We start from the raw sequence: 25,907 nt of genomic DNA, 5'->3' as shown, positions 1-25,907 counted from the left end.
TCTCATTCCTGTATTGCCCTAACTAACCGTGTCATTTAGAGCCTGTTCTCATTCCTGTACGGCCCTAACTAACCGTGTCATTTAGAGCCTGTTCTCATTCCTGTATTGCCCTAACTAACCATGTCATTTAGAGCCTGTTCTCATTCCTGTACGGCCCTAACTAACCATGTCATTTAGAGCCTGTTCTCATTCCTGTATTGCCCTAACTAACCGTGTCATTTAGAGCCTGTTCTCATTCCTGTACGGCCCTAACTAACCGTGTCATTTAGAGCCTGTTCTCATTCCTGTATTGCCCTAACTAACCATGTCATTTAGAGCCTGTTCTCATTCCTGTATTGCCCTAACTAACCGTGTCATTTAGAGCCTGTTCTCATTCCTGTATTGCCCTAACTAACCGTGTCATTTAGAGCCTGTTCTCATTCCTGTATTGCCCTAACTAACCATGTCATTTAGAGCCTGTTCTCATTCCTGTATTGCCCTAACTAACCGTGTCATTTAGAGCCTGTTCTCATTCCTGTATTGCCCTAACTAACCATGTCATTTAGAGCCTGTTCTCATTCCTGTATTGTCCTAACCAACCGTGTCATTTAGAGCCTGTTCTCATTCCTGTATTGCCCTAACTAACCGTGTCATTTAGAGCCTGTTCTCATTCCTGTATTGTCCTAACCAACCGTGTCATTTAGAGCCTGTTCTCATTCCTGTATTGCCCTAACCAACCGTGTCATTTAGAGCCTGTTCTCATTCCTGTATTGCCCTAACCAACCGTGTCATTTAGAGCCTGTTCTCATTCCTGTATTGCCCTAACCAACCGTGTCATTTAGAGCCTGTTCTCATTCCTGTATTGCCCTAACTAACCATGTCATTTAGAGCCTGTTCTCATTCCTGTATTGCCCTAACCAACCGTGTCATTTAGAGCCTGTTCTCATTCCTGTATTGCCCTAACTAACCGTGTCATTTAGAGCCTGTTCTCATTCCTGTATTGCCCTAACTAACCGTGTCATTTAGAGCCTGTTCTCATTCCTGTATTGCCCTAACTAACCGTGTCATTTAGAGCCTGTTCTCATTCCTGTATTGCCCTAACTAACCGTGTCATTTAGAGCCTGTTCTCAATACTTCTGTAGATGTTTATTACTGTGCAGCCCTGACCCTTTAACAACTGTTGATTCCTAAAACCAACCATTCAACTCTGGCTCTGTTATGCCTGTTGTGTTTCCTATGCAGGTCCCCGGACTTCCATGATGAGGTGAAGATCAAGCTGCCGGCCTCTCTGACTGACCACCACCATGTCCTGTTCACCTTCTACCATGTCAGCTGCCAGCAGAAACAGAACACCCCCCTGGAAACCCCTGTGGGATACACGGTAACCACTGTGGACACGCGTGGAAATGCACATGCATGTACACACACACGTGCGCACACTATGCACAATGATATCTGCACGTGCATGACACACAGGTGTGTGCAAGCAAACGTAACATGCACACGCACCTCATACAAGCACACGTGTATAAACGTTAACATGCCTTTATTGTTTTTCAGGCCCTAATCATGTTTTTGTCTCTCCTTCCTCAGTGGATCCCCATGCTTCAGAATGGACGCCTGCGTACAGGAAGCTTCTGTCTGCCGGTGTCTCTAGAGAAACCTCCCCAGTCCTACTCGGTTCTCTCCCCTGACGTTCCTCTACCTGGGATGAAATGGGTGGATAACCACAGAGGCGTGTTCAACGTTGAAGTGACATCCGTCTCCACCGTCCACACACAGGTATAGCCCATCACAACCGTACTTTTCACGGAATAGCGAAACATTTGTATTTGTTTGATACTAGAATATGAAAACCTGGTGTGGTCCTAGAATTGTTGGTACTTTCTGGACTTCTGTCAAATGTCTCACGTCCTTTACTGATTTGAGAGAGGATCAAGTCTATCAGCACAGCTGATGTCCCTGCTCAGTGACTGCTCCATGTACTCATGGCTAGCTCTAGTCTGTCTTCGGGAACCACTGGGAGTCTGGACTGTATCATGTTAGCTCCTCTCTCATACTGGCTCTAGTCTGTCTTCAGGAACCACTGGGAGTCTGGACTGTATCATGTTAGCTCCTCTCTCATACTGACTCTAGTCTGTCTTCAGGAACCACTGGGAGTCTGGACTGTATCATGTTAGCTCCTCTTTCATACTGACTCTAGTCTGTCCTGAGGAACCACTGGGAGTCTGGACTGTATCATGTTAGCTCCTCTCTCATACTGGCTCTAGTCTGTCTTCGGGAACCACTGGGAGTCTGGACTGTATCATGTTAGCTCCTCCCTCATACTGACTCTAGTCTGTCTTCGGGAACCACTGGGAGTCTGGACTGTATCATGTTAGCTCCTCTCTCATACTGACTCTAGTCTGTCCTGAGGAACCACTGAACTCACTGGGAGTCTGAACTGTATCATGTTAGCTCCTCCCTCATACTGACTCTAGTCTGTCCTGAGGAATCACTGGGAGTCTGGACTGTATCATGTTAACTCCTCTCTCATACTGACTCTAGTCTGTCCTGAGGAACCACTGGGAGTCTGGACTGTATCATGTTAACTCCTCTCTCATACTGACTCTAGTCTGTCCTGAGGAATCACTGGGAGTCTGAACTGTATCATGTTAACTCCTCTCTCATACTGACTCTAGTCTGTCCTGAGGAACCACTGAACTCACTGGGAGTCTGAACTGTATCATGTTAGCTCCTCCCTCATACTGACTCTAGTCTGTCCTGAGGAACCACTGGGAGTCTGGACTGTATCATGTTAACTCCTCTCTCATACTGACTCTAGTCTGTCCTGAGGAATCACTGGGAGTCTGAACTGTATCATGTTAACTCCTCTCTCATACTGACTCTAGTCTGTCCTGAGGAACCACTGGGAGTCTGGACTGCATCATGTTAGTTAACACACTTGAATAATGCAACACGTCATGTGGAAATGTTGAATCCGTTCATTACTGTAAGCAAAACAAACTATACAGCTGAAACTAACATTAGTTTCCTTCCCTTGTACCTTGTTTGTGTTGATATACGAACCATAACGCAAAAATATGACTGATTTCCAAGTTAATTGTCATCAAATACTTTACATTCACTTCATCTTCCCCCACCTCACGTCTCTCCCAGTCAAGACCTTATTTGCTCAAGCCTGGATCTGACTGTGTGTGAGAATGACGTCATGGGGCTTAAAGAGACGGTGCAACACTTTTATAAAAGAAGAGCTTGTTCTTCTATTCAAATGTTATTGACCAGTGCAATAAAATGAGTCCCAAATGGAAGGGAAACATTGTTTTTCATCTGTAGCGCCATGAAAACAGGCCTATTGAATGAATATGCACTTACCTGTATTTGGGGTGGCAGGTAGCCTGGCGGTTAGAGGCAGGTAGCCTGGCGGTTAGAGGCAGGTAGCCTGGCGGTTAGAGGCAGGTAGCCTGGCGGTTAGAGGCAGGTAGCCTGGCGGTTAGAGGCAGGTAGCCTGGCGGTTAGAGGCAGGTAGCCTGGCGGTTAGAGGCAGGTAGCCTGGCGGTTAGATGCAGGTAGCCTGGCGGTTAGAGCGTTGGACTAGTAACTGAAAGGTTGCAAGATCAAGTCACCGAGATGACAACGTAAAAATATGCCATTCTGCCCCTGAACAAGGCAGTTAACCCACTGTTCCTAGGCAGTCATTGTAAATAGAATTTGTTCTTAACTGACTTGCCTAGTTAAATAAAGGTCAAATAAATAAATAAAATATCAAATCAAATTTGTCACATGGTTAGCAGATGTTAATGCGAGTGTAGCGAAATGCTTGTGCTTCTAGTTCCGACAATGCAGTAATAACCAATGAGTAACCTAACTCCAAAACTACTACCTTATACACACACAAGTGTAAAGGGATAAAGTATATGTACATAAAGATATATGAATGAGTGATGGTACAGAACGGCATAGGCAAGATGCAGTAGATGGTATCGAGTACAGTATATACATATGAGATGAGTAATGTAGGCTATGTAAACATTCTATTAAGTAGCATTGTTTAAAGTGGCTAGTGATATATTTTACATAAATTTCCATAAATTCCCATTATTAAAGTGGCTGGAGTTGAGTCAGTGTGTTGGCAGCAGCCACTCAATGTTAGTGGTGGCTGTTTAACAGTCTGATGGCCTTGAGATAGAAGCTGTTTTTCGGTCCCTGCTTTGATGCACCTGTACTGACCTCGCCTTCTGGTTAGTGGGGTGAACAGGCAGTGGCTCGGGTGGTTGTTGTCCTTGATGATCTTTATGGCTTTCCTGTGACATCGGATGGTCTAGGTGTCCTGGAGGGCAGGTAGTTTGCCCCCGGTGATGCGTTGTGCAGACCTCACTACCCTCTGGAGAGCCTTACGGTTGTGGGCGGAGCAGTTGCCGTACCAGGTGGTGATACAGCCCGACAGGATGCTCTCGATTGTGCAGCTGTAGATGTTTGAGTGCTTTTGGTGACAAGCCAAATTTCTTCAGCCTCCTGCGCTGCTGCGCCTTCTTCACAACGTTGTCTGTGCGTGTGGGCCAATTCAGTTTGTCCGTGATGTGTACGCCGAGGAACTTAACTTATTACCCTCTCCACTACTGTCCCATCGATGTGGATAGCGGGGTCCTCCCGGTTGTTTTCCTGACACCACACTGAGGGCCCTCACCTCCTCCCTGTAGGCCATCTCGTCCTTGTTGGTAATCAGGCATACCACTGTAGTGTCGTGTGCAAACTTGATGATTGAGTTGGAGGCGTGCATGGCCACGCAGTCATGGGTGAACAGGGAGTACAGGAGAGGGCTCAGAACGCACCCTTATGGGACACCAGTGTTGAGGATCAGTGGGGTGGAGATGTTGTTACCTACCCTCACCACCTGGGGGCGGCCCGTCAGGAAGTCCAGTACCCAGTCGCACAGGGCGGGGTCGAGACCCAGGGTCTCGATGACGAGTTTGGACGAGTTTGGAGGGTACTATGGTGTTAAATGCTGAGCAGTAGTCGATGAACAGCATTCTCACATAGATATTCCTCTTGTTCAGATGAGTTAGGGCAGTGTGCAGTGTGGTTGAGATTGCATCGTCTGTGGACCTATTTGGGCGGTAAGCAAATTGGAGTGGGTCTAGGGTGTCAGGTAGGGTGGAGGTGATATGGTCCTTGACTAGTCTCTCAATGCACTTCATGATGACGGAAGTGAGTGCTACGGGGCGGTAGTCGTTTAGCTCAGTTACGTTAGCTTTCTTGGGAACAGGGAAAATGGTGGCCCTCTTGAAGCATGTGGGAACAGCAGACTGGGATAAGGATTGATTGAATATGTCCGTAAACACACCAGCCAGCTGGTCTACGCATGCTCTGAGGACGCGGCTGGGGATGCCGTCCGGCCCTGCAGCCTTGCGAGGGTTAACACGTTTAAATGTTTTCTTAACGTAGGCTGCAGTGAAGGAGAGTCCGCAGGTTTTGGTTGTGGGCCGTGTCAGTGGCACTGTATTGTCCTCAAAGCGGGCAAAAAAGGTATTTAGTCTGCCTGGGAGCAAGACATCCTGGTCCGTGACGGGGCTGTTTTTCTTTTTGTAATCCGTGATTGACTGTAGACCCTGCCACATACCTCTTGTGTCTGAGCTGTTGAATTGTGACTCTATTTTTTCTATACTGACGCTTAGCTTGTTTGATTGCCTTGCGGAGGGAATAGCTACACTGTTTGTATTCGGTCATGTTTCCGGTCACCTTTCCCTGGTTAAAAGCAGTGGTTCGCGCTTTCAGTTTCACGTGAATGCTGCCATCAATCCACGGTTTCTGGTTTGGGAATGTTTTAATGGTTGCTATGGGAACGACATCATCAATGCACTTTCTCATGAACTCGCTCACCGAATCAGCGTATTCGTCAATGCTGTTGTTGGACGCAATGCGGAACATATTCCAGTCCGCGTGATCGAAGCAGTCTTGAAGCATGGAATCAGATTGGTCGGACCAGCGTTGAACAGACCTGAGCGCGGAAGCTTCTTGTTTTAGTTTCTGTCTGTAGGCAGGGAGCAACAAAATATTGTGGATAGACCTAGACTACATCTTGATTTACCCAGTTTATCAATAGATTTACCATTCTATTAATATGGTGATGTATGGTGATGGCATCGAGTATGGTGGTACTAAACCTGTTATCAGTGTCGAAGTCAAAAGTGGTATGGTGACAACTAGGGCTGCTATGGTGACTGTATCAACACCACACCGGCAGTCATGACTGCAGTAAAATTCTATGTGACGGTAATGTCGTCTTATGCACTCAGGACATGTTAGTAGTACCCAACTCGCTAACAATCATCAGTTTGCTAATGGCCTGGTACTCGGGGCTATATTGTCCCTCAACACTCTAATCACATCAGACTTATCATTGAAACAGTGTCTTGGTTTTAATACCTTTTACTCCCTTCCTCCTGATCAATTTGAAGAAACGGTTGAAACTGAGTGGAAAACATGGTCATTGTGGATGTTTCAAAGCCAAGCTCTTTCTAAGCTGAGGATGAATTGAAATCACCCATATGCATATTAGAGTTTATGCATAGACCTATATACACTACATGGCCAATAGTATTATGGACACCTGCTCATCGAACATCTCATTCCAAAATCATGGGCATCATGGGTCCCCCCTTTGCTGCTATAAGTCTCCACTCTTCTAGGAAGGCTTTCCACTAGATGTTGGAACATTGCTGCAGAAATTTGCTTCCGTTCAGTCACGAGCTTAGTCAGGTCGGGTACTGATGTAGGCCGATTAGGTCTGGCTGGCAGTCGGCATTCCAATTCATCCCAAAGGCGTTAGATGAGGTTGAGGTCAGGGCTTTGTGCAGGCCAGTCAAGTTCTTCCACACCAATCTCGACAAACCATTTCTGTATGGACCTCACTTTGTGCATGGGGCATTGTCATGCTGAAACAGGAAAGTAACTATTGTTACAAAGTTGGAAGCACAGAATTGTCTGGAATGTCATTGTAAACTGTAGTGTTAAGATTTCCCTTCACTGGAACTAAGGGGCCTGAACCATGAAAAACAACCCCACACCATTATTCCTCCTCCACCAAACTTTACAGTTGGCACTATGCATTCGGGCAGGTATCGTCCTCCCAAACCCAGATTCGTCCATCGGGCTGCCAGATGGTGAAGCGTGATTCGTCACTCCAGAGAATGTGTTTACTCTGCTCCAGAGTCCAATGGTGGCGAGCTTTACATCACTCCAGCCGGCGCTTGGCGTTGAGCATGGTGATTTAGGATCATTTTATGAAGCTCCCGACGAACAGTTCTTGTGCTGACGTTGCTTCCAGAGGTAGTTTGGAACTCGCTAGTGAGTGTTGCAACTGAGGACAGATTTTTACATGCTACGTGTTTCAGCACTCTGCGGTTCTGTTCTGTGAGCTTGTGTGGCCTACCACTTCGCGACTGAGCCGTTGTTGCTCCTAGACATTTCCACATCACAATAACAGCACTTACAGATGACTGGGGCAGCTCTAGCAGGGCAGAAATTTGAACGGACTTGTTGGATGGAAAGGTGACATCCTGTGATGGTGCTACGCTGAAAGTCACTGAGCTCTTCAGTACGGACAATTCTACTGCCAGTGTTTTTCTATGGAGATTGATTCGCTGTATGCGCAAATGTATACAACTGTCAGCAACGGGTGTGGCTGAAAAAGCCGAATCCACTAATTTGAACAATTCAGATTTAGCGTACAATTATAGTGAATTTGTATTTGATTTTGAATAGCCTAGTAAAAGGAGTTATATACATTTTAAAATCATAATTCATGTGAAGATGCATGACCTTTTTAAGCTACAGAAGATCTCACTGCCGTGAATGTCTTTCTCCTCCCCTCCTTCATTGTCCAGCGTGCAGAGGGGCTGTCAACAGATTCATGAAGTATGCTTTGTTGTGAAAACATGTTACTGTCGACGTTTCATTTGGTTTCCCAACTGAAGCACTGGGTAGCTGCAGGAACAGGGTTGGAGAGCCTATGGCAGAATATCCCCTGTCACTGCAGTGAAATTACCAGAGCAGCCTACCAACATGAGTGAAAAACGTACCGGGGGAAAGTGGGTTGCATTCGCTATTCCGGTGCATATGGATCATGTATTTTTTGTCTTGCCCATTTGATAGTTTGCCATTCTAAATCTAATGCTAACCTCTCACCATTACAATAACAGGGGAGGTTAGAATTTTTTTTCCTCACTCATCATTGTTCACGATTCATTCATGATTATTTGTAATCCTGGTAGCATCCACAATGTAAGTGTTTAGAAACACATTCTATTCTTAATTACAGTAAAAGTGACTCAAATGTTTCGTTTTAAAACCAAGTCCAAATAATTAGTGAATGTGCTGTATCTGTGTTAGATATCAGACCATCAGAGACAGACAGAATAGCCCAGCGTGGAAGGAGTAATGTGTCCCGTAGTTCATTAGTGGTTGAACTTCACTTGTGTTATTTAGTAGAGCCCACTCCATCTCTCTGTTCTGTTTGCTGTCCAGGGTGGGGGGGTTAGTAGTGGGGATAGGGGGGGACTGGGTTGAAGAGGGTGAGTGTTTTCCCAGCAGCTTAGCCTGGTGCTAATGTGATCATAAATCACTTGGTCTATGTGGATGAGACTGAGCTGGGCACAACTCTACTGTAGTCTCTATACATGAGCTGGAACCACAGAGCACACAGTTACAGCACTTTCATTGTGTAGTGGGAGCTCACATTTATTTCCCTTCTATTGAAGCTTGGCTTTCTTTGTGTCCTTTCATTCCGCTCTTCCTTTTCCTCCCTCCCTCCCTCTCTCTCCTACCTCCTTCCACCAGGACCAGTACCTGGATAAGTTCTTTGCGTTGGTGCATGCCCTGGATGAGCACATGTTCCCTGTGCGGATTGGAGACGTGCGCATCATGGAGAATAACCTGGAGGCGGAGCTAAAGTCCAGCATCGCAGCACTAAACTCCTCCCAGCTGGAGCCCATCGTCCGATTCCTCCACCTCCTATTGGACAAGCTGGTGGTGCTGGTGGTGCGGCCGCCAGTCATCGCAGGACAGATAGGTTTACTATCCCCTTTAATCTAAGCCTAGTGTAACCTAAGCCTAGCTGTACAACTTAGGCCTTGTGTGAACTATAATATAACCCTCCATTTAATTCCAAAAAATAACATTAAAAGGAAAGAAATGTAACCCCCTCAACTGTGTTTGTAACCCTACTACTACGTATTCTAAACTACTAAACAGCAAGGCATTGCTGCCACTGACTGTACTGTCTCTTACTACAATGTACTGTACCGTCTAGTCCTAAGTATGTGTGTTCCTGTCTGTCTTTGTGTGTCTATAGTGAATCTGGGCCAGGCCTCGTTCGAGGTGATGGCCTCCATAGTGAATCGGCTCCACAAATACCTAGACACCAGTCAGGACATGCACGGCAGAAACAGTCTGCTCTCCTCTTATATATACTACGTCTTCAGACTGCCCAACATGGACCCCAACTTCCCCTCACCAGGTACACTGTCTGTTCTTGTTTACGTTTGATCTGTTTTACTTCTGTTAAATTCATTACATCCAGGTCATAAAGACCATTGGCTACGTCAGGCGACTTTAGGAAAATAGCGTTTATCAGGAGCAGCAAGTGTCCTCACCCTCTGTTCCTAACTTCCATTGTTTTGTTCCATGTGTGTTTTTGTCTCAGGTCCTGGAGGGCTGGGTGGTTCAGTCCACTATGCCACCATGGCCAGGTCAGCCCAGCGACCAGCTAGCCTAAACCTCAACCGCTCTCGTAGCCTTAGCAACAGTAACCCAGACATCTCCGGAACACCCACGTCCCCTGACGACGAGGTCCGCTCCATCATCGGCAGTAAGGTAAGAGACACCCCACAGACCAGACCTCTGGCATACATTATGTTCTGTTTGTCAGTACTTTTGGGGTACAGTCAGTCCTCCGCATCTGTGGTTTAGACCTCTACTTTCAATGAGAGAATAATCTATTCTGAATGATACTATATGGAGAGCAATATTTAGGGGTAGCAGGGCTCCAGACCATTTAGTCGCATTTTCAACCCTTTTGTCTTGGCTGTGGAGTAAAATGTTTAATTGATTGCACTGGTGCAATCTGCACATTCTACCTGGTCACCTCAATTCACCATTTTTGTGGTGATAAAACCATGATTTGATCCAACAGGAAAGTGCGTTATCCTCATGATTCTTGTAATGAAACTGCCGAGCCTGTTTTGCTTGGGCCGGCTGCTATAGACCAAATGAGCGAGTCCCTCACACTCTCTCTACCCTTCGTGCACCCCGAAAAATGCCTTCTGATTGGGTAACATTTCCAAATGCAATTGTATAAAAAAACACAACTTTAGAAGCAACTACTGTTCAAGAGAGGAGGGTCTCAGCTTTCTGTAGGTATAATTTTGTTTTCTAAGCTCTCAATATTGAGCTCAAAGCACAATGCTTTGCAATCGAGGTATCTGATATGGCTTTGAAATACGGAGTTCGCAAAATGCGCATCAGCCATTGCAAGTGCGCTATTATACCAAGGGTTACTAAGGGTTACTACCGATGCAACCTTTGTCATTTTTTTTAGGACTTTAAATTTAATATTCGATTAATTAATGGCTACTAGCGGTATATTTAGAGTTAGCGATTTAGATAATGTTTTTTGAGTTTCCACTTTCTCAGATGGTGAAATAGCACACATTGAAGTAAACCTGTATGTAATATTAGTGCACATAAAGATGAAGGTAAATTCATGGAGCCCTATTTTGACAGTAAAATATAACAAAAAAGGGGTTATTCTCAGCCCCAAAATCATGACAATCACTGGATTAGGTTGCATATCAAAAAATCCAAGCAGGAATGCATGATTCATGTTAGATGAAAATAGTAGTCTGACTACATAAAACACTGTGAAAGACATTCTTTGATGACTTCTCCTTTTTTCCCCATTGTGTGATGCTGCTGAAAAATATTTTTGGGTGCGACCAAATCGTGTCAACAACTGATAAGGTTAATGGCAGCAGTAACACCAGGGGAAAACGTTAGTCTGGAGCCCCATGTAGCCAAGTGTATTGCAGATTCACTTTGTAAATGAGTTACAAACATGGACTTCTTTGACTTGTTGATTCGGTACCCCGATCAAATGACTTGTTGATTCGCTACCCCCGATCAAATGACTTGTTGATTCGCTACCCCCGATCAAATGACTTGTTGATTCGCTACCTCCGATCAAATGACTTGTTGATTCGCTACCCTGATCAAATGACTTGTTGATTCGCTACCCCCGATCAAATGACTTGTTGATTCGCTACCCCCGATCAAATGACTTGTTGATTCGCTACCCCCGATCAAATGACTTGTTGATTCGCTACCCCCGATCAAATGACTTGTTGATTCGCTACCCCCGATCAAATGACTTGTTGATTCGCTACCCCGATCAAATGACTTGTTGATTCCGCTACCCCGATCAAATGACTTGTTGATTCGCTACCCCCGATCAAATGACTTGTTGATTCGCTACCCCCGATCAAATGACTTGTTGATTCGCTACCCCCGATCAAATGACTTGTTGATTCGCTACCCCCGATCAAATGACTTGTTGATTCGCTACCCCAAAAGTACTTGACAGATGAGTGAGTGATGGACACTTCTGTCTCTCTGAATGGTCTGGTCTAACGTGATGCTTGGGATGGATGCTGGCCCATAGAAATAAAATTACCGCCCATCATGGTTCATAGACTTGAATGGGGATACATGCTCTAGTCATTACTTTAATTATATTTCTATGGTTTCCCCTGTCTGATGAATGATGATACTAAACCAGCCCTCTCTTTTCTTTGAACCGAGGGAGGGGTGCAGATTGTCATGATGGGATATGCTATCTAATCTGTTCATGCATTGCTGTTTTTGTGAATCAGGGAGTTGTAAATGAAATGATTAGGGATCTTTAACAAGCTAACTATATTATTCCTCATTGCTGCTTACGGTTCAACCCTCTTAACCTTTAAACCTCTATGCTGTTCTCTCCTCCCCTGTGCTGCTCCGTCCTCTCGCTCGTTGTTCCCTTGCTCCTGCCTGCCCTGTGCCCTTTGACCTGCGACCCCCTGACCTCTCAGGGTCTAGACCGCTCCAACTCCTGGGTGCACACCATGGGGTGTAAGAGCACCCCCTGGGGATCCAGCCCTGTCTCTGATACTGACACCATGCAGGTGCTTCAACAACAACAGAACCTACCCTCTTTAACACCAACCTCCACCACCCCTCACACCCTACCCTTCTAAACCTCCACCACCCCTCACACCCTACCCTTCTAAACCTCCACCACCCCTCACACCCTACCCTTCTAAACCTCCACCACCCCTCACACCCTACCCTTCTAAACCTCCACCACCCCTCACACCCTACCCTTCTAAACCTCCACCACCCCTCACACCCTACCCTTCTAAACCTCCACCACCCCTCACACCCTACCCTTCTAAACCTCCACCACCCCTCACACCCTACCCTTCTAAACCTCCACCACCCCTCGCACCTACCCTTCTTAACCCCAACCCCCCTCACCCCTACCCTTCTTAACCCCAACCTTTACGACCCCTCACTCCCTACCCTTCTAAACCTCCACCACCCCTCGTAACCTACCCTTCTTAACCCCCAACATCCACCACCCGTCATCATCTACCCTTCTTAACCCCAACCCCCACCACCCCTCACCCCTACCCTTCTTAACCCCAACCTCCACCACCCCTTACCCTTCTAAACCTCCACCACCCCTCGTACCCTACCCTTAACCCCCAACATCCACCACCCCTCACTCCCTACCCTCATTAACCCCAACCTCCACCTACCCTTCTTAACCCCCAACATAAACCACCCCTCACTCCCTACCCTCGTTAACCCCAACCTCCACCTACCCTTCTTAACCCCCAACATAAACCACCCCTCACTCCCTACCCTCGTTAACCCCAACCTCCAACTACCCTTCTTAACCCCCAACATAAACCACCCCTCACTCCCTACCCTCGTTAACCCCAACCTCCACCTACCCTTCTTAACCCCCAACATAAACCACCCCTCCCTCCCTACCTTTCTTAACCACCACAACCTCCACCACCCCCTTCTAACCCCCAACATAAACCACCCCTCGCTCCCTACCTTTCTTAACCACCACTCACCTACATAAACCACCCCTCGCTCCCTACCTTTCTTAACCACCACTCCTCGCTCCATACCTTTCTTAACCACCACTCACCTACATAAACCACCCCTAGCTCCATACCTTTCTTAACCACCACTCACTTACATGCACCACCAGTCTTAGGAAGTCACAGCTGCCTCCATGAACCCTTAACCGCCATCTTTAGTTCTCTCACTTGTCACCTTTCTAGTTTTTACCTCTGTCCAGTTGGTTGGAGAAGAAAAATCTATGCCCACTCTGAAGTTGTAGAGTTGTCAGTAACCGCTTGAAGTCATGTCAAACAAGTACACAGGGCTGCCCCTCATTTCTCTTCACCCTGTAACACCCCCAGTACAGGAGAGGTGTTGCAGTGAACCTCTAGCCAAGACTCACCTCTACACGTTTCAATTTTAAACTATTTTTCTTTTCTCATACTTGCCTTTTTTGTATTTTTTATTTAATTGGCGGTTCAGAGGCTAGCACCACTAACTTAATTTCCCAGTTTTCATTTGCTGACTTCACCCTCTCATTCCCTGTCCTGTTTCCTCTTCTTAACCATGATCATTTGAACCCATGCATGACCTCCTGCTGCTATTAATCTCATTCACCACGTGGGTTCGCCATGATGTGGGATACTGCTGCATGTGGTGGTGTGTTGGGTGGGTTTAGGAGTGTGTGTGTGTGGTTGTCTGTGTGTGTGTGTGTGTGGTTGTCTGTGTGTGTGTGTGGTTGTCTGTGTGTGGTTGTCTGTGTGTGTGTGTGTGTGTGTGTGGTTGTCTGTGTGTGTGTGTGTGTGTGTGTGTGTGGTTGTCTGTGTGTGTGTGTGTGTGTGTGTGGTTGTTTGTGTCTGTGTGTGGTTGTCTGTGTGTGTGTGGTTGTCTGTGTGTGTGTGGTTGTCTGTGTGTGTGTGTGGTTGTCTGTGTGTGTGTGGTTGTCTGTGTGTGTGTGTGGTTGTCTGTGTGTGTGTGTGGTTGTCTGTGTGTGTGTGTGGTTGTCTGTGTGTGTGTGTGGTTGTCTGTGTGTGTGTGTGGTTGTCTGTGTGTGTGTGTGGTTGTCTGTGTGTGTGTGTGGTTGTCTGTGTGTGTGTGTGTGTGTGTGTGTGTGTGTGTGTGTGTGTGTGTGTGTGTGTGTGTGTGTGTGTGTGTGTGTGTGTGTGTGTGTGTGTGTGTGTGTGTGTGTGTGTGTGTGTTGTGTGTGTGTGTGTGTGTGTGTGTGTGTGGTGTGTGTGTGTGGTTGTGTGTGTGTGTGTGTGTGTGTTGTGTGTGTGGTTGTCTGTGTGTGTGTGTGTGGTTGTCTGTGTGTGTGTGTGTGGTTGTCTGTGTGTGTGTGTGTGGTTGTCTGTGTGGTTGTCTGTGTGGTTGTCTGTGTGGTTGTCTGTGTGGGTGTGTGGTTGTCTGTGTGTGTGTGTGTGGTTGTGTGTGTGTGTGTGTGTGTGTGTGGTTGTGTGTGTGTGTGGTTGTCTGTGTGTGTGTGTGTGGTTGTCTGTGTGTGTGTGTGTGGTTGTCTGTGTGTGTGTGTGTGGTTGTCTGTGTGTGTGTGTGTGGTTGTCTGTGTGTGTGTGTGTGGTTGTCTGTGTGTGTGTGTGTGTGGTTGTCTGTGTGTGTGTGTGTGGTTGTCTGTGTGTGTGTGGTTGTCTGTGTCTGTGTGTGTGTGTGTGGTTGTCTGTGTCTGTGTGTGTGTGTGTGGTTGTCTGTGTCTGTGTGTGTGTGTGTGGTTGTCTGTGTCTGTGTGTGTGTGTGTGGTTGTCTGTGTCTGTGTGTGTGTGTGTGGTTGTCTGTGTCTGTGTGTGTGTGTGTGGTTGTCTGTGTCTGTGTGTGTGTGTGTGGTTGTCTGTGTCTGTGTGTGTGTGTGTGGTTGTCTGTGTCTGTCTGTGTGTGTGTGGTTGTCTGTGTCTGTCTGTGTGTGTGTGGTTGTCTGTGTCTGTGTGTGTGTGTGTGGTTGTCTGTGTCTGTGTGTGTGGTTGTCTGTGTCTGTGTGTGTGTGTGTGGTTGTCTGTGTCTGTGTGTGTGTGTGTGGTTGTCTGTGTCTGTGTGTGTGTGGTTGTCTGTGTCTGTGTGTGTGTGGTTGTCTGTGTCTGTGTGTGTGTGTGGTTGTCTGTGTCTGTGTGTGTGTGTGTGGTTGTCTGTGTCTGTGTGTGTGTGTGGTTGTCTGTGTCTGTGTGTGTGTGTGTGGTTGTCTGTGTCTGTGTGTGTGTGTGTGGTTGTCTGTGTCTGTGTGTGTGTGTGTGGTTGTCTGTGTCTGTGTGTGTGTGTGTGGTTGTCTGTGTCTGTGTGTGTGTGGTTGTCTGTGTCTGTGTGTGTGTGTGGTTGTCTGTGTCTGTGTGTGTGTGTGGTTGTCTGTGTCTGTGTGTGTGTGTGTGGTTGTCTGTGTCTGTGTGTGTGTGTGTGGTTGTCTGTGTCTGTGTGTGTGTGTGTGGTTGTCTGTGTCTGTGTGTGTGTGTGTGGTTGTCTGTGTCTGTGTGTGTGTGTGGTTGTCTGTGTCTGTGTGTGTGTGTGGTTGTCTGTGTCTGTGTGTGTGTGTGTGGTTGTCTGTGTCTGTGTGTGTGTGTGTGGTTGTCTGTGTGTGTGTGTGGTTGTCTGTGTGTGTGTGTGGTTGTCTGTCTCATGTTGTCTTTTTGGTCTTGTCTCCTTCGCTCCTTCTGTGCTGTGTGCAATGACTGTAGGGTGTGTGCACCTTTCAATGTATACACACACACACACACACACACACACACACACACACACACACACACACACACCAAGCCCCTGCCACTTGCTACAACAAAGATGAGAGATCACTTCCTCTCTGTCAAGCGGTTTCAACTCGCTATTCAGATTTGATGTTTGGTCCAACCGAATTGGTCATATGAACATTGAGACATTCATTTACTGTAATAGGGAAGTTAATCCTTTTTATGTCTCAACGACTCAAATTGTGCGCAGAACAGACACTACTGAAATGGGAGTATGAATAAAAATAGATTCTGGAAAATGTATGCTCAGTTTGTTGTACCGCTAGCAGCATTTTAGCCAAAGACTTATAATAGCTGTCAAGTCTGTGTTTTAGAAATGTGCAATAAGCATAATTACATAAGGACTTGGCAACTCATTCTCATTCTGAGAAATAACGTAGGCCACTTGATTTCAACATCTGAACAAAGTGTTCAGCTAGCGTGCTTTTCAAACACTTGGAGACAGACAAAGATTTGTTCATAACAATTCAACTTTTTTACCTTGTTAGTAAAGAGATCCATGTTAGCTGAACCTGAAATGTAACAATTAGCTGGCTAGTCACGTGGGCTTGTGTTTGAGAGATTTGTTTATGAGACCTGTGTTCATTTTCTATAATGCCTGCAATAAGTTATTAGTGAATGTGCATGTTTCTGGTTACATTTGTAACAAAAAGGTCATAGACTTGAAACCAAGATCAGTGATTATTGCAACAAAGCAGGTTAAACTATTTAGATAAAATTATTAGTGGGTCTTATGGTTGTGGAAGGCGTATATTTAGCCTATGTATAATTTCAGAAGCCCTGAATTCATTAGATTAATGCTGACTGGCAAACACAGTGTATTTGACCTTTTTAATTGTGCATCAAAGCTCATTTAGAGAAAACGATGACAAAATCTAGATATTGTGAATTGGCCATAAATGAGAACAAATCTAGATGCTTTTTAGGCCATATCGCCCAGCCCTAAGTGTGTATGTGGGGGGTCTGCTGGGGGTCTGTTTGGGGGTATTATGTGTTGGTTTAATGTGTTTGCCTGCTTGAGAACTTTGTCATCTTCTTTTCCTGTCTTGGTGTTGTGTTGTGACGATGGCTGTCCTCATTGGTTGTCATAAAGGCTATTTTGTGGCTCTAGTCATGGCCAAAGATTCAGTCAAATTCATTTATTTAACTGAGTTAAGTTGTTCGCAGAGGTATTTTTTCCACAGGTTGATACGGTCTACAAACTGTATATCTAAAGGCATAAGGGGCGTTTCTGTGTAAAATATATATCAGATTATGTGTGTAAGAAGAAAGATAAATATGAGGGAACTCAGGCATTCTGTAACTGTGGAACTGTAGTTAAGGTTATATGATGAGGGCTGTTTTGTGTATTTGTGTGATTGTTGTTTGTGTTCATGTTTGTTAACTGTGTGTGTAATTCTGCTAGGTGCTACAGCTATAACCGTAGCCCCTCAATAACCTGTTGTTGTTGTCACATCCCATCCATCCCACCCATAGGCCATGGAGCGCTGTGGCAACCGCATGTCTTCGCACACTGAGAGCACCAGTTTCTTGCAAACTTTAACAGGACGGTTACCCACCAAAAAGGTACCAGCCACTGTCTACACGGGGGAAGAGCCATACGGAGCCCCCTCACCTTATTCGCCTGTTTATGTGTATGTCTGTGGATGTGTGCCTCTTGATTGGATTGTGTATTTGGTGGTTGTTGGATGTAGTGTAGATGTCCCGCCTCTTGGCTGTGATTTGAAGTGTGATGTTGACAGTATTGCACAGCAGGTGTGTGTGGCGTACCAGGCACTAACTGTAGCACTGTTATCCCTGTTCAGGTAAATGGCACTCACTTGATGTTTCTATTTGAATGAAGCCTCCATTTTCAGTGTTACCACCAGACACACCAAGTGGATTGTTGAGTAAATATGGTATATGTACAATAAGATCAGGGGTTCCCTAACCATCTCACGCTCAAAAGCTGCCTGCAAGATTTAATTTAAACACTCTATTGACTCGATAATTGTAGTCATTCTATAGTACTAATATTATAGATATCATCATAGTTCATTAAAGGTTAAATAAATAAAGGGAGAAAGTTTAGGGAACCCCTGTATTGAGAATGATTGTGTATTTCGGCACATAGTACAGTGTTTATATAATGCTAGAATGTGATGCAGTAGAATGTATCTCGGTGCTCAGTTGTAAGAAGGACCACCTGCCTGGGTCAAGGTGTTTTTGGTTCCATTGCAGTGACCAACTAAATCCGGGCCAGGTTGAACCAGGTCTGATGTGTTGTACTACGCCTGTCTGACTGTCTGGTCCGTGTGTCTCTGTGTCTCAGTTGTTCCATGAGGAACTGGCACTACAGTGGGTGGTAAGCAGTGGCAGCGTCAGAGAGGGAGCTCTCCAACAGGCCTGGTTCTTCTTCGAGCTCATGGTAAGACAAAACACTACACACAGTTTCACACTGCCGAGCCGTATCGCTGTGGCCTGGTTGGTTACATGTCCACCATAGTTGCTGGAGCCGTGTTGGAAAGGTCAATGTGATAAGTAAATGTCCAGGTAAAGACCGTATGGTTCAGGTTGGCAGGATAGTGTGACAAGGGTTCACTGTCGTGCTTTTCATCCTGGCACCATAACTACGATTCCCACTACATGGCCAAGCTGCAAAGTAAAACATTTGGCTTTATCAGAAACATTTATGAAAACAAAACATGATTGGTTTTAATTTAAATTTAGGGTAAGGCATAAGGTTAGCAGTGTGATTGGAGTTTGGTTTAAAATCAGATTTTAACAAGAGATTGTAGGACTGGGCAGGGCTTCCGACTTTTCAACTTTGGCAGATAGTGAGGACCCATGACTACCACTACATGTTGGGCCCTGTCTCACCTTGATGACCTCACACCCCCAGGTGAAGAGCATCATCCATCACCTGTACTTCACCGACCGGTTGGAGTCGCCCAGGAAGAACCGTTTCCCCGAGCGCTTCATGGATGACATCACAGCCCTGGTCAGCACCATTGCTGGGGACATTGTCTCACGCTTTCAGAAGGTACGTTGTCACGGGGACACACAGGGACAATAAAGATGTGGCCTACATTAACACAGCATGTTTTAATTTCATTAACACACAGATACTTCCAATACATTGAATGGTCTGAATGAACCTTATCGGGTTCTATGTATACCAGAGTGGGTAGCGCTCTCTAGACTCAAACCTGACCTCTGACCCTGTGTTTCTGTTCAATCAGGACCTGGAGCTGGTGGAGCGTCTTAACACTAGCCTGGCCTTCTTCCTGAATGACCTGCTGTCTGTCATGGACCGAGGCTTTGTCTTCTCCCTCATAAAGACCTACTGGAAACAGGTACTGGGAGAGGGAACAGACTGCTTTAGCACCCCAACATAACAGCACCTCAATGACCACATCCCTGCAGAATTGACTTTCATTTGAAAGGCTTGTGTTGAAACCACTATGATAGATTTCTGACTTTGTACATGACTTTAACCACAACAGTACTCTGTCCTGCTCATTACTATTGGGTATCACTTGGGAGTAAATGGCCTCAACAGGGACTTTCCATCGAACCCTGTTTTGGGCAGTTTTCTAGAGAACATTCCATGTGTCCCCAGGTCTCCACTAAGCTGTACATGCTGCAGAACCCCACTCTGGAGTCTCTGAGGCTGGACTTACTGAGGATCGTCTGCAGCCACGAGCACTATGTCACCCTTAACCTGCCCTGCAGCCTGCTCACGCCCCCCGCCTCACCATCTCCCAGCGTGTCCTCCGCAACCTCGCAGGTCAGATATGCACAGTACATGCACGCTAGACACACACAGACTCACCAGATACCCACACACATCTACATCCTATCTGGATGAGTACGAGGTGTGTGGAAAATGTCCCTGAATCATCCCCTGCTCGTCTTTCTCTCCCTACCTCTTTCCATCTCTCCCTACCTCTCTCCATCTCTCCCTACCTCTCTCCATCTCTCCCTACCTCTCTCCATCTCTCCCTACCTCTCTCCATCTCTCCCTACCTCTCTCCATCTCTCCCTACCTCTCTCCATCTCTCCCTACCTCTCTCCATCTCTCCCTACCTCTCTCCATCTCTCCCTACCTCTCTCATCTCTCCCTACCTCTCTCCATCTCTCCCTATCTCTCTCCATCTCTCCCTACCTCTCTCCATCTCTCCCTACCTCTCTCCATCTCTCCCTACCTCTCTCCACCTCTCTCCATCTCTCTCCACCTCTCTCCATCTCTCCCTACCTCTCTCCATCTCTCCCTACCTCTCTCCATCTCTCCCTACCTCTCTCCATCTCTCCCTACCTCTTTCCATCTCTCCCTACCTCTTTCCATCTCTCTCCATCTCTCTCCATCTCTCCCTACCTCTCTCCATCTCTCCCTACCTCTCTCCATCTCTCCCTACCTCTCTCCATCTCTCCCTACCTCTCTCCATCTCTCCCTACCTCTTTCCATCTCTCCCTACCTCTTTACATCTCTCCCTACCTCTTTACATCTCTACAGAGCTCAGGCTTCTCCACCCATGCGCAGGACCAGAAGATAGCCAACATGTTCGAGCTGTCTGTTCCCTTCAGAGAGCAGCACTACCTGGCTGGACTGGTGCTGTCTGAGCTGGCTGTCATCCTGGACCCAGAGGCCGAAGGGTCAGTACACTGAGTTAATGTGTTTGTGACAGAGAGGGATTGTCATTTGCCCTGCATGTCTGTTTCTGTCTCTCTACCTCTCAATGTGTTTGTGTGAGACGTCTTAGGTCATTTGACCCCTCTTTCTTGTTCAACCCTCAAGGCTTATGGTCAGTACATTTTAAGGGTATTTTTACATGTAGTCCTCTTTAAAATAACCAATGTCAGTGAATTGGGTAAAAAAGAAAGAAAAGAAGAAGCAAAAGATCTCCGTTGTCTTCACGCTGCTCTTGCCTTGGAATAAGGACTCAACTCTTTTGCCAGTTCACTTCACCTATTTTGTGGTCTGAGTTCTTCGCATTCACAATGCTGTGTTTAGAAAGGAACCCAGATCTTTTTCCAACTTTCACCCAAAGCACTGTGCGTCTTTATAAAGTGCAGGACAAGGCATTTCATCAGAATATGTTATTGGACAGCTAGATATACTGTATGCCTACCTACATTTTGGAAGCTAAAAGATTACAATTATTGTGTCATCTTTTAACTAAATGCAATCAGAAGATACTATTAACATGTAAATATTATTGGAAACAGAATAAATAGCAGAAGAATGACTGCAGATTAAATAATGCTGTAATTGAAAATTGAACACCCAATGTAAGCTGCTGTCCCTTTAAGAGCTAGAATGGAGGTTCTACCGTATGTTGTGATTCTCACCAAACCTGTTATCTTCTCACGCTACTATTCAAACCCCTATAGATCACATAATGCAAACAAATAATCTAAACTAAAAACTGCACACATTTAGGATTTTCTGTGCATCCTTGACAATCGCTAATCAATATCCAGCACGTTTTATAAGTGAAGCTGCGCATCCTAATTTAGTCTTTTGTTGCACCAATGTGAGAGGTTATGACAGGGGAAACAGTGTTGCAGTAGTCTAGTGTGTAGAGCGGGAATATTGACAAGCAAACCTAGGGAGCTTTGTGTTCACATTGCCCTACAAAAGGTTACCGGGCCACAGAATTCAAGCGTACCGAACTCAGACCCCCTCTCGAGATGGTCTCAGTTCGTTTAGCTTCAGGGGCTCTTTTGAGGGGCCGGAGTTCCTTTGGAGTGTTCACACTAGGGCTGTTACAGTAACTGTATTACCGCCACACCGGCAGTCATGAGGTCATGGAGGCAGTCAAATTCCATGTGATCGTTTAGTCACTTTAATTAGGCTTCTCCAAGCCTACCAAATGTGCTAATTGCTTAGTACTCAGCACTATATTGTCACTCTGACATCAATGCAAGTGTAATTGAAAATCAAATCAAAGACTTCATGAGAGCCCATGAGCTCATGATGCGCAACATTTCTATAGGCTATGGAATTGCTTGAGGAAACCGAGTGATGGCCTCTACTAAGAAGAGGAGGAGCCCATCAGCTTTTTATAGGCTAGGCCTACTATATTTATTTCTCAACTTTCCTAATATTAAGCACATTGCTTCTCTTTAATACAGGAGTTTAGCCTACCTGGCTGGCATGAAAATGAACCACGGAAAAAGCGTCTTCCATTCGTTTTTCACAATTCCTGACATTTAATCCTCGTAAAAAATTAGGATAGGATCACCACTTTATTTTAAGAATGTGTAATGTCAGATTAATAGTAGAGATAATTATTTCAGCTTTTATTTCTTTCATCACATTCCCAGTGGGTCAGAAGTTTGCATACACTCAATTAGTATTTGGTAGCATTGCCTTTAAATTGTTTAATTTCGGTCAAACGTTTCGGGTAGCCTTCCACAAGCATCCCACAATAAGTTGGTTGAATTTTGACCCATTCCACATGACAGAGCTGGTGTAACTGAGTCAGGTTTGTAGGCCTCCTTGCTCACACACACCTTTTCAGTTCTGCCCACAAATCTTCTATAGGATTGAGGTCAGAGCTTTGTGATGGCCACTCCAATATATTGACTTTGTTATCCTTTGGAAGTATGCTTGGTGTCATTGTCCATTTGGAGGACCCATTTGTGATCAAGCTTGAGCTTTCTGACTGATGTCTTGAAATGTTGCTTCAATATATCCACATAATTTTCCATCTTCATGATGCCATCTATTTTGTGAAGTGCACCAGTCCCTCCTGCAGCAAAGCACCCCCACAACAGGATGCTGCCACCCCTGTGCTTCACGGTTAAGATTGTTATTTGGCTTGCAAGCCTCCCCCTTTTTCCTCCAAACATAAAGATGGTCATTATGGCCAAACAGTTCTATTTTTGTTTCATCAGACCAGAGGACATTTCTCCAAAAACTACAATCTTTGCCCCCATGTGCAGTTGCAAACTGTAGTCTGGCTTTTTTATGGTGGTTTTTAAGCAGTGGCTTCTTCCTTGCTGAGCGGCCTTTCAGGTTATGTCGATATGGGAGTAGTTTTACTGTGGCTATAGATACTTTTTTACCTGTTTCCTACAGAATCTTCACAAGGTCCTTTACTGTTGTTCTGAAATGCATCCACAGGTACACCTCCTTGAAATACACAGGTACACCTCCAATTGACTCAAATTATGTCAATTAGCCAAAAGCTTCTAATGCCATGACATAATTTTCTGGAATTTTCCAAGCTGTTTAAAGGCACAGTCTGTAAACTTCTGACCCACTGGAATTGTGATACAGGGAATTATAAGTGAAATAATCTGTCTGTAAACAAATGTTGGAAAAATGACTTGTGTCATGGACAAAGTAGATGTCCTAACCGACTTTCTAAAACTAGTTTGTAAATAAGACATTTGTGGAGTGGTTGAAAACGGTGTTTTAATGACTCCAACCGACAGTGAGGGAAAACAGTATTTGATCCCCTGCTGATTTTGTACGTTTGCCCACTGACAAAGAAATGATCAGTCTCATTTTAATGGGAGGTTTATTTGAACAGTGAAAGACAGAGTAACAACAACAACAAATCCAGAAAAACAATGTCAAAAGTGGTATAAATTGATTTGGTGGCAAAACCCTTGTTGGCAATCAGAGGTCAGACGTTTCTTGTAGTTGGCCACCAGGTTTGCACATATCTCAGGAGGGATTTTGTCCCACTCCTCTTTGCAGATCTTCTCCAAGTCATTAAGGTTTCGAGGCTGACGTTTGGCCACTCGAACCTTCAGCTCCGTCCACAGATTTTCTATGGGATTAATAAGGTCTGGAGACTGGCTAGGCCACTCCAGGACCTTAATGTGCTTCTTCTTGAGCCACTCCTTTGTTGCCTTGTCATGCTGAAATACCCATCCACGACCCATTTTCAATGCCCTGGCTGAGGGAAGGAGGTTCTCACCCAATATTTGGGTGGCAGGGTAGCCTAGTGGTTAGAGCGTTGGACTAGTAACCAAAAGGTTGCAAGTTCAAATCCCCAAGCTGACAAGGTACAAAACTGTCGTTCTGCCCCTGAACAGGCAGTTAACCCACTGTTCCTAGGCCGTCATTGAAAATAAGAATTTCTTCTTAACTGACTTGCCTAGTTAAATAAAGGTCATAGGCAGCATTGCTCCTTCTCCAAACACGGCGAGTTGAGTTGATGCCAAAGAGCTCCATTTTGGTCTCATCTGACCACAACACTTTCACCCTGTTGTCCTCTGAATCATTCAGATGTTCATTGGCAAACTTCAGACGGGCATGTATATGTGCTTTCTTGGGCAGGGGGACCTTGCGGGTGCTGCAGGATTTCAGTCCACGGCGTAGTGTGTTACCAATTGTTTTCTTGGTGACTATGGTCTCAGCTGCCTTGATCATTGACAAGATCCTCCCATGTAGTTTTGGGTTGATTCCTCACCATTCTCATGATCATTGCAACTCATTGCATGGAGCCCCAGGCTGAGGAAGATTGACAGTTCTTTTGTGTTTCTTCCATTTGCGAATAATCGCACCAACTGTTGTCACCTTCTCACCAAGCTGCTTGGCGATAGTCTTGTAGCCCGTTCCAGCCTTGTGTAGGTCTACAATCTTGTCCCTGACATCCTTGGAGAGCTCTTTGGTCTTGACCATGGTGGAGAGTTTGGAATCGGACTGATTGATTGCTTCTGTGGACAGGTGTCTTTTATACAGGTAACAAACTGAGATTAGGAGCACTCCCTTTAAGAATGTGCTCCTAATCTCAGCTCGTTACTTGTATAAAAGATACCTGGGAGCCAGAAATCTTTCTGATAAAGAGGGGGTCAAATACTTATTTTTCTCATTAAAATGCAAATCAATTTATAACATTTTTAAGATGCGTTTTTCTGGATTTTGTTGTTATTCTGTCTCTCACTGTTCAAATAAACCTACCATTAAAATTCGACTTTGTCAGTGGGCTTTTGAGAATGGTGTTTTCCTGCTAATGGACCATTTGCGCTTACAGCCTACTGCCGTGTGCACATTGCTGTTCTTATAATATATAGAAATAGCCTAATAGTTTAGCATTTTAAACTAAAGGGTCTAAGCTAATGGCTGTATTAATTTGGGATCTGTCATATCCCACAACTGTCCCAGAATATTTATTTCTCTCACCGACTAGAATGGGTCAGCTCTTGTACTATGTAAGTCGCTCTGGATAAGAGCGTCTGCTAAATGACTTAAATGTAAATGTAATGTAATGTACTATGGGGTATAGTAGATTGACATAGGCTAGTGCTTTTGCTGTTCGTTAGGCCTACTCATCTTGTTGGCTGACAAAAAGTAAATGTGGCCAGTTCTTCCAATATCTTCAATATGCACCTCGGAATTGGATAAGGATGCACAGTTGCGTCCCAGATGTGTCGGTCTTCGCTTGTAGCCTGTGAGAAAGACCCGATCATGTGACTGAGAGCCATGTGAGTGAGAGGTGCTTCGGAGCACACAGCCGGGAGATGGGAATGTTTGGGTGCATTACCGGCACACACAGGGGATGCCGCTGGGCAATTTGAGGTATTATCAAGTTCTTGTCATATTATCTAACCATATAGCCCAACATTTGTGTCACAACTAAAGTTACATAAATAATTCTAAATGAAGCATATTGGAGTAGCTGTTTCTTTGTTCACCGATAATCACCTCAAATCGTTTGGAGAAAATATCCTTTATTTTATTCAGCTATGTTCAATTGGGTTCTTACTATAAAATAATGCCATGGAATACTAAGAAAATCTTGTCTGCTAAAAGAACTAGTGTTGCCCATAGCCATTTGACATAGCCAGATCAGGACAACGCAGATCATGCTATTCTGTTCTTCTAAAATAGACTACATTCTCTTCACATCATGTTTCTATAGACCTGTATAAAATAAATAATGGATTTATTGTGATGGTGTAGGCTAAATTACATGGATTTATTATTTATATATATATTTTTATAGATATATATATAGATATATAGATATATATATATATATATATATATATAGATATATATATAGATATATA

The 25,907-nt window shown here is 45.1% G+C and overlaps 1 protein-coding gene across 16 annotated transcripts in view; it reads left to right on the top strand.

Annotated features, from left to right (window-relative positions):
- The window catches only part of dock7 (dedicator of cytokinesis 7), a 77,461-nt gene that overhangs the window by 38,164 nt on the left and 13,390 nt on the right, over positions 1–25,907 (top strand). For 9 of the 16 annotated variants that reach the window (XM_046300189.1, XM_046300188.1, XM_046300179.1 and 6 more), the window contains exons 17-28: positions 1,222–1,360; positions 1,573–1,761; positions 8,818–9,049; positions 9,332–9,496; positions 9,683–9,852; positions 12,105–12,197; positions 17,370–17,459; positions 18,205–18,300; positions 18,775–18,915; positions 19,115–19,228; positions 19,495–19,662; positions 20,389–20,528. In XM_046300189.1, coding sequence (XP_046156145.1) covers positions 1,222–1,360; positions 1,573–1,761; positions 8,818–9,049; positions 9,332–9,496; positions 9,683–9,852; positions 12,105–12,197; positions 17,370–17,459; positions 18,205–18,300; positions 18,775–18,915; positions 19,115–19,228; positions 19,495–19,662; positions 20,389–20,528 — 1,737 coding nt within the window. The remainder of the gene's footprint in view (positions 1–1,221; positions 1,361–1,572; positions 1,762–8,817; positions 9,050–9,331; positions 9,497–9,682; positions 9,853–12,104; positions 12,198–17,369; positions 17,460–18,204; positions 18,301–18,774; positions 18,916–19,114; positions 19,229–19,494; positions 19,663–20,388; positions 20,529–25,907) is intronic. The other 7 variants (XM_046300191.1, XM_046300190.1, XM_046300186.1 and 4 more) reach the window with 2 other exon arrangements.

The sequence above is a fragment of the Oncorhynchus gorbuscha genome, linkage group LG15, assembly GCF_021184085.1.
Source record: "Oncorhynchus gorbuscha isolate QuinsamMale2020 ecotype Even-year linkage group LG15, OgorEven_v1.0, whole genome shotgun sequence".
Classification (NCBI taxonomy): domain Eukaryota; kingdom Metazoa; phylum Chordata; class Actinopteri; order Salmoniformes; family Salmonidae; genus Oncorhynchus; species Oncorhynchus gorbuscha.
The sequence above is the reverse complement of the archived record's forward strand: the minus strand, read 5'-3'. Positions and strand labels throughout refer to the sequence as shown.